The sequence below is a fragment of the Myotis myotis genome, unplaced genomic scaffold (genome assembly GCF_014108235.1).
Source record: "Myotis myotis isolate mMyoMyo1 unplaced genomic scaffold, mMyoMyo1.p scaffold_m19_p_7, whole genome shotgun sequence".
Lineage (NCBI taxonomy): Eukaryota > Metazoa > Chordata > Mammalia > Chiroptera > Vespertilionidae > Myotis > Myotis myotis.
The window spans coordinates 24,866,750-24,878,481 of NW_023416379.1; the positions used below are offsets into that span (position 1 = coordinate 24,866,750).

General features: G+C 48.5%; 1 protein-coding gene across 1 annotated transcript; it reads left to right on the top strand.

Annotated features, from left to right (window-relative positions):
- Window positions 1-191: 191 nt before the first annotated feature.
- On the top strand, window positions 192-3,605 carry SLC35D3 (solute carrier family 35 member D3). Its single transcript, XM_036318312.1, has 2 exons — window positions 192-853; window positions 1,802-3,605. The coding sequence occupies exons 1-2, from the start codon at window positions 415-417 to the stop codon at window positions 2,626-2,628; spliced, it is 1,266 nt and encodes a 421-aa protein (XP_036174205.1). The 5' UTR covers window positions 192-414; the 3' UTR covers window positions 2,629-3,605.
- Window positions 3,606-11,732: the final 8,127 nt, after the last annotated feature.

The following is an 11,732-nucleotide window of genomic DNA, read 5'->3' on the forward strand; positions in this document are numbered from 1 at the left end:
CGGTCCGCTTGCGGCGGCAGCTGCCCGCGCTTCCAGCCTCAGTGTTCTCCCTGACGGTGAACCCGCGCGGGACACAACCCACTGCAGCTCGTCACCTCCTCACGAACTGCTGTCGCTAGGATTCCCGCCACTCCTCTCAGACCAGCCCCCCCACCCCGCCACTTTTCGGAGTCCTCCGCCCCCGTCACTGCCGAGTGCGGGGCAGTCGGACGCGGAGCCACCGAGCCGCGAGGACGCCTGGCTGGAGCTGCCCTCCGAGGCGGAGCCGGCGCCCCCTGCCGTGCCGTGGGGCCCCCTGCCCTTCGCCCACGGCGCTGGGCTGGCACCCGCGCCGCCCTCGCCCGCGCCTCCCGGCTCTCCTCCCCGCTCTCCTCCCGCAGGTCCTCCACCGCCGGGTGCGGCGGAGCGGGCGCGATGCGGCAGCTGTGCCGGGGCCGCCTGCTGGGCATCTCGGTGGCCATCGCGCACGGGGTCTTCTCGGGCTCCCTCAACATCCTCCTCAAGTTCCTCCTCAGCCGCTACCGGTTCTCCTTCCTGACCCTGGTGCAGTGCCTGACCAGCTCCACGGCGGCGCTGAGCCTGGAGCTGCTGCGGCGCCTCGGGCTCATCGCGGTGCCCCCCTTCGGCCTGAGCCTGGCGCGCTCCTTCGCGGGGGTCACCGTGCTCTCCACGCTGCAGTCCAGCCTCACGCTCTGGTCGCTGCGCGGCCTCAGCCTGCCCATGTACGTGGTCTTCAAGCGCTGCCTGCCCCTGGTCACCATGCTCATCGGCGTGCTGGTGCTCAAGAACGGCGCGCCCTCGCCGGGGGTGCTCGCCGCCGTGCTCATCACCACCTGCGGCGCGGCTCTGGCAGGTGAGCGGACGCGCGCCGACCCCCTCCCACCCCATCGCACCCCACCCCATCCCACGGGCAGAGACCGCAGGGATGGCTAGTGCAGCGTCCTCACTTCCAGATGGGGCGGCCGAGACAGACCTGCGGAGAGTTGGAACGTGTCGCTCGGCTCAAAAGCGCGACTTGTGAGACCCAGAGGAGCCTTCCCCAGAGCTCCGGCCCCCCTTTCAGAGCGCCCAGCCCCCGTCCCGGCTTTCGACCCCCGCCCCTGTCTCACCCCGTATCGTCCTTCCCGCCACCCCGGCCCCCGTCACCCCCTTCCTTCCTCCGGGAGGGGTGGGAGTGCCGCCGGAGCCGGGAGCTGGAATCCCAGACCACGCCGGAAGGAGGGGGCCGTGAACTTCCTTGGGTCACGCGGGTCTGGAGTGGGGGTGGGGGCGCTGGCAGCGCCGGGCTGGTGGGAGGGCTCCGGCGGCTCCGCGCGGGGCAGAAGGGGCTGCACTGAGACCGCGTGGGTCTGGCCGACTGGATGAGACGTGAGCCGGTGGGAGCGGGAAAGCTTTGGGAGCGAGAGGGCGGTTCTTCGCCCCGCGCCCAGCCTGCCGGAGTTAGAATCTATAGTTGGGGATCTCTTTTCCCTCTGGCACCCACGGAGGGGCAAGGATACCAAACACCTGGCCCCCTCCGCGTCGGCTCTGAGAGCCACCGCCTCCCCGAGGGCACCTGCGCTCTCCGGGCCTCTGTCGGGGACAGAGACAGACAGAATGCCCTGGGGACGCGGCAGGGACGGCGCCACTCCTCCCGCCTCGCATTGGGCACTGACCATTTTACACCCAGGGGCAGAGGTGGGGCAGGCACCCGTCTACTTTCCCACCCGACGACGCGTCTCCCCCGTGGAGAGCCACCCGCGCCAACCCGGTGTCTTCTCTTTCTCTTTCCCGGCTCTGCGGCCCTCTTCCTGCGCCCCAGGCGCCGGCGACCTGACCGGCGACCCCATGGGCTACGTGACCGGCGTGCTGGCGGTGCTGGTGCACGCCGCCTACCTGGTGCTCATCCAGAAGGCGAGCGCGGACACCCAGCACGGGCCGCTCACCGCGCAGTACGCCATCGCCATCTCCGCCACCCCGCTGCTGGTCGTCCTGTCCTTCGCCAGCACCGACGCGATCCAAGTCTGGGCCTTCCCCGGCTGGAAGGACCCCACGATGGTCTGCATCTTCGTGGCCTGCGTCCTGATCGGCTGCGCCATGAACTTCACCACGCTGCACTGCACCTACATCAACTCGGCCGTGACCACCAGCTTCGTGGGCGTGGTGAAGAGCATCGCCACCATCACGGTGGGCATGGTGGCCTTCAGCGACGTGGCGCCCACCTCTCTCTTCATTGCCGGGGTCGTGGTGAACACCCTGGGTTCCATCATTTACTGTGTGGTCAAATTCTTGGAGACCAGAAAGCAAAGCAACTACGAGGACCTGGAGACGCAGCCGCAGGGAGAGGCGGCGCAGCCAGGTGGAGACCAGCTGCCTTTTGTCATAGAGGAGCTGCCGGAGGAGGTAGCTGGCGGGGCAGAAGGTGGAAAGGTAGCAGGTGGCTCCGTTCAGCAAAGGGGGCAAGGGGTGAGGGGCAGCCCCAGAGGAGTCCCGCTGGCGGCTAGTACCTGGCAGATGGCAGACAGCGCTGAAGAAGCCAGCAGGAGGTCACTGAAGGATGCTTACCTGGTAGTGTGGAGGTTAGTCAGGGGAACCAAGTATATGAAGAAGGATTATTTGATAGAAAATGAGGAGTCACCCAGTCCTTGAAAAGGAAACGCATGTATGTATATGTGTACATAGATACTTATTTTATATGTTAGAGACAACATATTTTAATGAGGGGCTGCCCAGTTTTATTCTTTGAGGAGTGGGGCAGGGAAGCAAAGAAAGAATCTGAACGAGACTGACAGCAACAAAATTAGCACTGGTGTGAATTATTTAGCGTCAGTTCACCTGAGGCATAACAAAGACAAAAGAATATGAAGGTGCTTAACAAAATAAGACAGTGGGTTCAGCTGCAGACTCTTGGCACATTTTTTTTGACATTATAACCATAACCAAATATCTGCATGTACTGAGTCCTTCAACCACCCTCAAAGATGGAGTGTAGAAATGATGGCAGCAGGTAATAAGCTCAAAGATTACATCCAAGGGCACATTTTTGATGCTAGAACTACAGTTTTTTATGGCCAGCTGGGCAAAGAGTATATTATTGAAAAGATATATAAATACACTGAATTGATGTTTACTGTTTATAGTCTCTGAAATATCATGTTAATTCTAATTTTCTTCACTTGTTTTTAAACAATAAGTGTTCTACTATTCTATTATATGTTGGTAAGAAATGTCAAAGCTATTTTGAAAATATGAGTTCTTAGCTTTAATCACCAAGTTTCATGTTGGCTTTTAGTAATTACTATAAAAATATTTTAAAAGTTGTTTTGGTTCACTGCTTTGTAATATTTATTATTGAATGCCATGACCTTTTTAAATACCAGGTTTACTGTGTCCAATATTCTTTCAAGCAAATGCAATGGCTGAAATAGAATTCAGCATTAAGAAGCCCAAACAGAAGTAAAACCTTCCTATTAAGCTAGTCCTTGCAAATCGCATTGCACATTCCAAACCTTGTTACAGAAAGAGCAACTGCTATATTCACTTGATATTTTTCTATCTTACATTTGTCGAAATAAAGTCTGAGTCTATCTGCTAAAAGGCATATTGTTAGACACTTGTTGGAGACACATTGATGTTCTGTTGTTGCTGTGTAGCTCGTGTTTGCCTTCAATGCGTGGTGTCTAGCATCTGGTATGTAGGGGTCACCCCCTTGGGAGCTTCCAAAATTAGCATGGTGGTTTAGTTTAACACAAATAATACACTCTCGTTTTCCAGCCAAGAAAACCATTATAAAGTAAAATAAAATACTGCCTCATGCTGCAGAATGAAAGCCATCCCCAGCTGACGTCAGTTCAAGTGGAGTTTGAGGTGGAATAGCAGAGTCTTCTGGCCAGCCCCATCCCGGAGAGGTACTTCGCCACTAAAAGCACTCTCATTATTTGCCAGTATGTACCTGAGACTCTCAGGTGGTAGCATCCTAAATTTTTCTTTATTTCCCAAAAATCTAAACAAAACAAAAAGCAGAGCCAGAAAGGGAGTTTCAGCTCCATCAGTTTGACTCGACAAACAGGTAAGCAAGTACAGTTGTGGTGGTCTGTGATTGCTCCTGGTTTACTGGTTTTCACGGGCAATTGATCATTTCCATAGGCACCTCTAGAAGATAGTTAAGATGCAGGAGCTCTCATATGACTGCAGTTAACAAATGGTTGGCTAGGGTTATAATGACTTAAGAATAAGTGTTTACGTTATTTAATGAAATTAATTAATGAGAATTAGTGAAAAGCAGCAAAGTTGAATGAAGTATATATATTTTTGTTAATACCACTGTCAGGTAAATGGATAGAATGATTATTTTTCACTGAAAAAAATCTCTTTTGGTTAAAACTGGGGGTTTGTATTTATTGCGAAAAGATTAACTCCTTCCTGTAAACAAACGTGTCCTGGCACTGTATCAGTTAGAGTTTACCAGAGAAATGGAACCAAGAAGTTTGGGCCTCTTTAAGAACTCCTGCTTAGTTTGTTACCCTCCATCTCCTTCAGCTGTAATCCACTGGGTTCTATCATTAGCTCTGCCCTTTAACTGCTCTTTGCCCTCGAGGAAGTCACTTGCCCTCTCTGTGCTGCAGTAGCCTCACCTGGACAGTGGGCCACAGCTGCTCCTCTCAGGAGGGCATTCTACTTCCTAGTCAACACTCCTGCCTCACCACCCTTCCCTCCCCCAGCCTTGCAGGGACTGCACAGTCCCTTCTGGACCACTTGCATGGACTCTGGACAGGCCTTTGCTGTCCTGTCTCCTTCTCAATCCCAGCTGTCACAGTCCCAGCAGGAAAGAGAGGGCACACACAAACCATTGTCTGGAAACAACTTTGGCAAAGGGACTGTTGACAGGTGGGAGAGCAGGGCCAGACAGCCAACCAGGGAGATGGCACCCCAGAAACAGACCAACTGAGGTCTCAAGGGGGTGGGGCCACGTGGTAAGAGGACACTTGAACAAGGGGGCGGGGCCCCACACTCAGCCAGCTGTAGGCATCTGATCAAGGGGGTGGGGCCACGTGGACACTCGGAAGTGGGCAGTGAACAAGCTGATGGAGCCAGGTGAACTGCCAGGAGTGGGCATGTGAACAAGGGTGTGGGGCCATGTGGACACCCGGAAGTGGGCAGTGAACAAGCTGATGGAACCAGGTGAACTGCCAGGAGTGGGCATGTGAACAAGGGGGTGGGACCATGTGAAGCGCCTCAGCCGTGGGCAGCTCTTACGTTACTGGACTTTGTTGGTGTGCTGGGAGTAGGGGATGGGAAGGGTTCTACAATCTTATTATTATGTCTCAGTCTTTTAGCCTGTGTCCATGGTTCTGTGATTTTCACGAGTGTTTCTAAGCCTTTCTTTTTTTCTCCCCTTAGATGAGACAGGAAGGCCAGAGGGGTGTAGAGTGGGAGAAGTGCCCTTTCCCCAGGATGGGATAAAGCCCTGGGAAGTCTTTTAACTAGAACTAGAGTGTAGTTCTTCTTATGGAGAACCCTCTCGGTATCCTATATAATAAAAGGCTAATATGCAAATTGCCTCCAATTGGCGCAGGCCAGCAGGACCCCACCTGTGCATAAATTTGTGTACCGCGCCTCTAGTATTTCATAGACTCTTTCCCAGAGTTCCAAGGTTTCCTGGAAGTCAATCTGTGAAAATGTGGGCTCTCCCAGGAGTTTCTCACTTGGATGATAGTCCATATTCAGCCTCCAGAAATTGATCATATTTGCCATTTGAGTGTTTATACCAATGTATAGCTTGGTGGCTTCTCCCCCAGGTAAGGAGGTCTCACTGTAACTTTCTGGATTCACCTGTTTATCCAGATTTGGCAGAGGTGGTGGGGGGCAAGGGGAGGGAATGTTGCCCCTTTCTCTGATGGGTCCTAGAAAAGTTGCTGATTTTCTCTTAATTTATCTTTTTCTTCATATAAGAATGGGAGTAACAACTTCTAAGCTCTTTACTTGTTGAAGTTGGAACTAGAAGTCCTGATTGAACACTTTTGAAAAGACAGCTTGATTTCTGTAAAGACGGAAGTTGTGAAGGGAAGTTAGACATTCCTAAGGAAATTTCCAAAAGAAAATACAAGCACCCAAAGCTACTGGCCCTTCTTGTCACTCCTGCCCTCTCACATCTCATGCTCAGTGGTGGCCACTCCTGCACTCAAGCATGGTGACATATGCATGTGAGTGTGGGCAACTTTTGAGTCCAAGTGCATTGTGAGCAGGAGCCAATGCACAATGAGATTGGTGTGCCATGGTGGTTGTCATTAGTATACCCCCCCTTCTCTGTCTTGGGGTGCTACATCAGAAATATCTTCTTCTGGATTTTTTTTTTCCCATGCTCCAACTACCTGCTATGATACCCATAGGTTTAATGTTAACCTCTAGTGATGACTGCTGACCTGACTCACCTGTTGCCTCCGTCTCTAGATATCATTTTTGGTCAGTCAGGCTGGACTTCATCACAGCATCTGCTGAACCTGTTCCCTCTCCCTGGCCACTCTCTGCCCCTGGGCCCCACCCCTTATATACATAACAAGTATGTCTGATTCTACATATATTCCTCTCTGTATCTGCTTTGTCCTGCTCCTGAGATAAAACGACAGGGTTCAAAAAAGAGCCTGTGAACAGAATAGAGTAGAACATAGAATAGCAGGATACACAACTAGTAAAATGGAGTCCCAGGCCCCCCATGGGGAACTATCCCCTCCCCATTTCTGAGTTCATGTGTTCAGATGGTATTGACTCCATACTTCTACCCTCAGTGTTTCACTCCTGCCAATCCAATCAAAGGGTTTCCTCCCATTGGAAACTCAGTTAGTTCAGCATAGTCATGGGCCCTGGTCATAGCCAATGAGGTGCAAAGATACTTTGGTAAGACTCGAGTTGCATACTTTTTTTCTTGAAAGTCCATATCAAGTCCTCTGTCTCCTTGGACCCTGGCTGCTGTTCTGTGGTGGGCCCCCTCTTACTCAGAATAGTCCCCTTTCCCAAAGTCACCCTTCCTGTAGATTTAAGCCCCCCAGTTCCTTATTTTTTCAATATTTTACTCAAGAAGTAACTGGAGGGGTGATCACACTGTTCTCTAAAGCAAAAGAGCAGTTGTCTTCACCAGTTCCTAGATAGAATGTTCGTATTCCCCCCAAAATTCACATGTTGAAATCCTAACCCCCAATGTGAAGGTATTTGATGATGCTGCCTTTGGGAGGTAATTAGGTTATGACGGGGAAGCCCCATAAATGGAGTTAGTTCACTTTATATGACAAGACCTGTGAGCTTGCCTCTTCCCTCTGCTCTCTGCCACATGAGGACACAAAAAGATGATCATCTGAAAACCAGGAAGCTGGTCCTTACCAGGCCTGGGATCTGCTGTCACCTTGACCTTGGATTTCCAGACTCCAGGTCTGTGAGAAATAAATGTCTGTTATATTTAAGCCACACAGTCTGTGGTATTTTGTTACAGCAGCCAAAGTGAGTAAGAGAGATTTTTAGGAACATATATTTGGTGGGCACTGCAGTTTTCTCCAGGCGTACCTTCTCCCTTCCTCCTTTTAGCACCAGGGTGCATGTTCTGCAGCCGGCACCTGGCTTCTGAGCTCAGGCTACACTCCCAAGTCTCCTTGTAGGTGGCTGCAGCCAATGGAAGGTGAATGGAACAGCTCAAGACAAGGCCCATATATCACTTGTTTAAAAAAACTTGCTTGTTGATGAAAAAGTTTTGGAAATGGCAGTTATTATTACATAACATTGTGAATATAATTAGTGCTATTGAATTATACACTTAGAATGGTTAAAATGGAAAATTTATGTTGCACAAATGTCTTAGTCTGCTCAGGCTGCCATAACTAAATTCTGTAGAGGTGGCTTAAACAACAAACATTTATTTCTCATAGGCCAGGAGGCTGGAAGTCCAAGATCAGGGTGCCCGCAAGGCTGGGTTCTGCTTAAGGACCCGCTTCCTGTCTTACAGACAGTTACCTTCTCACTATGCCCTTACATGGCCAAGAGCGAGCTCTGGTCCTTTCTTCCCCTTATATTGGCCTCCCCCACCATGACCTCATCCAAATCCAATCTCTTTCCAAAAGCCCCACTTTCAAGCACTACCTCATTAGGAATTAGGCCTCAACATACAAAATTCAGGGGGACACATTCAATCCATACCAATATATTTTATGCCAATTTTTAAAACTGATAATGTAATGTACCACAGTCCACTGAATTATACACTTTAAAGGTATGAATTGTCTGGTATATAAATTATCTATATAATAAAAGCCTAAGTAACCATTACGGCGGAATGAGCAGAACAACCAGTTGCTATGATGCGCACTGACCACTAGGAGGCAGACATTCAATGCAGGAGCTGCCCCCTGATGGTCAGTGCGCTCCCACGGGGGAGTGCTGCTCAGCCAGAAGCCGGGCTAATGACTGGCAAGCACAGCGGCAGTGGTGGGAGCCTCTCCCGCCTCTGTGGCAGCACTAAGGAGCAGCGAGCTGAGTGGTAAGGAGCAGCAAGCAGGCGGCGGTAAGGAGCAAGGGATCCTGGACTGCGAGAGGGATGTCTGACTGCCAGCGTAGGCCCGAACCCCACAGAGAGGGCCTAAGCTGGCAGGCAGACATCCCCCTGAGGGGTCCCGGACTGCAAGAGGTCCAGGCTGGGCTGAGGGACCTCCTCCCCACGCCCCCACTGCACAAATTTTGTGCACGGGGCCTCTAATATCTTAATAAAACTGTTTGTAAAAAGTAAAAGGAACCTGTTATCCTTTCCCTTCTCTCTTTCCAATCCCTGGGCTCCACTGTGGATGTGGCACTGACCAGCTAGGATGAAACTCGGGAATGTCAGCACATGCAGAAGAAAGCTGGGAGTGAGGCTTTCTACCATTCCAGCCCCATCCCTACTTTCAGACTCTTGTGAGAGAGAATGAGCTTTTTGTGTTGAGCTCTTGTACTTGGGGCTCTTTGTATTTTGGTAGCTTAGCTAGTATTGAGATAAAAACATTTGCCTTGCCGGAACCAGTTTGGCTCAGTGGATAGAGCGTAGGCCTGCGGACTGAAAGGCTCCGGGTTTGATTCCGGTCAAGGGCATGTACCTGGGTTGCGAGCGCATCCCCAGTGGGAGATGTGCGGGAGGCAGCTGATCGATGTTTCTCTCCCATCGATGTTTCTAACTCTCTCTCTCTCTCTCTCTCCCTTCCTCTCTGTGAAAAATCAATAAAATATATTTAAAAAAAAAAACAAAAAAAAACATTTGCCTGAGAAAGAGTGATTTTGAGGGCTTCTTTCTGCCCTCTTTCTTCTACTCTTTCCCTCCCTCATCCGGACCTATACCAAGCTAGTGATCAGTAATGCCCAAGGCTCTGTACTGCCTGTACAGCTACATAATTTTACCTTTAATTTACAGAGCTGTTAAAAGCACAGTACTCTATATAAGAGTAAGCTATGATTATTCAGCCTTTTCACGTATTTCATTAACAACTGATTGAGTTTCAATGAATAACAATAATCTATTGAAGAACTAAAAAATTAGTTTGTGGTTTATGCTGAGAGTCAATTGAATATATAAACTATATTAAAAAGAGCAAAATCAATAAATTCCCTACCTGTCTTAATAATATGTATTTGTCATTTATTTCTTTTATTTCACTGCAGAAAATATTTTAGAACACAGAAACAAAAGGCTAGCCCTAGCCAGTTTGGCTCAGTGGATAGAGCATTGGTCTGCGAAGTGAAGGGTCCCGGGTTCGATTCCGGTCAAAGGCACACATGTACCTCGGTTGCAGGCTCATCCCAGGCCCAACTGATGTGTTCCGCACATTGATATTTCTCTCTGTTTTTCCCTCTCTCTTTCCACTCTCTCTAAAAATCAATGGAAAAATATCCTCGGGTGAGGATTAAAAAAATAAAAAGAAAGAAAGAAAAGAAAAGGATAGAAACCATCATTTTTCTCAAGTCCCTTCTTTATCATACAATGATTTGGTAGATCTTTGAAGCTTGCAAGAATGTAATAATAGATTGACCTCAGTCATATAATTATTTTGAAAATAATCCATGAAATAAAGATGCAACAGAAAGAATCATTACTTATTAGCAAAGGGCATGCCTTTGATATTGTCCCTCCATGTGATGTAATTCCAAATGTGTTTGATCCATTCCTGCCTCTAGATCAACCTTTTCTTTTGATGTGATGGAAGAGAGAACCTTTGATTCTAAACATTTCATGCCAAAACACCAGGTTGAAAAATTTTAAACCCCCATTCATCTTGATGTTCTTGTACCCCGATGCAGAGTACCTAATTTAGAGTATCTGGTCAGTGACCTAAATTTCTTGCTTTATGTTTGGCTATTTGGCTTCATTCATATGTGAGGTGTGTGTGTATGTGTGTGTGTGTGTGTGTGTGTGTGTGTGTGTGTGTGTGTGTATGTTTCCTTGTATCAAGATCTCTTAATAAATGAGAGGTGCTGTTGCTCTTGGGGCCGGCTTTCCATGCAATTATGATGAGCCTAGGATGTTAATCTATTGTGTGATTTAATAAAATGCCACCAGTTATAAATCTCTGCTGGAGAGAAACCTTACCTTGGCTGACTAGGAGTTACATAGGTCATGACTGATATTCAAAATCCCTGGCTGTACATGGAATGCTTTCACACTGATTGCCCAATTCTCTAGAGGGCTACCATTCTTTCTCATCAATAATTTCTGTGCCCAGTTACCCTTAAAATACCCCATAATAAGCAACCCAGTTCAAATTGTTAGGTCCCCATTTTTAAGAAATGATGTTCAGTTTTTAAATGAATTGGGTAGGCAAATAGGGAAGAGGTTTACATTTGCAATTCACCTAGTGGCTGCCTTCCAAAATCTGCAATATATTTTATAAATGTTATTACTGACTTGGTAAGCGGCCATTTCTGTAGGCACTTACTGTCATTGCAATAGTATAAAAGGAAATTAACTTTGCCTAGTATTACTTAAGCCTTCCAGAGCACTGCTGTAATCACAGGACGGTACTACCTTTTGTATTTGATGAATGACTTTGTAAGCAAATATCATCCCCTCTAATTCCATAACTATATGGAGAGATGATTGCAGAAAGGGAGATAGTAGCCTGGACAGTTCACCACACTGAGGCAGGCATTCCACTGTCTTATCTGCTTTTCTACTTCCCCCTGCCCAATGCTGTGTCTTGAACATTGTTTACTACTCAATAAGTACTTGCTGATTGGCAAAAGAAATCCAAGTCATGAAATCAAAACACAACTTCAGTTTTCTCATTCAATTGGAAACTCCATTGGGTTATAAGCTCCTTTTAAGATGGCCTGATAGGTTAGCCTGATTTCCCTATAGTGCCATTCTTGGAAAATAAAATGCTGTAAATTGAATCTGCTGGATAAGGGATCAGTTGTGTAGTCTCTGCAAAGGCAGGGAGGCAGGACGGCTCGGTGCAGGCTGTTAGGAAGTCTACTCAGTAAGGAGAGCTTGGCCAAGCACACTTGGCGCCCCAAGGCTCCATGCAGTCAAATTTTAGGAGACTTGCTGTGGCTCAATCCAATAAAAATGTTCATAAAGAATTTTTTTTTTTTTTGGCTAGGATGCTTGTCTTGAAAAATAATATAGAACATTGTTAACAATTCAGGGAAGGGAGAAAATAGGTCAGACAAAAAATAAAGGGTGAAGTTGTCCTGGCTTTTCTTTAATCTTTTGAACAGAATTGAAAGTGCTCCTGGCAGATGAACAG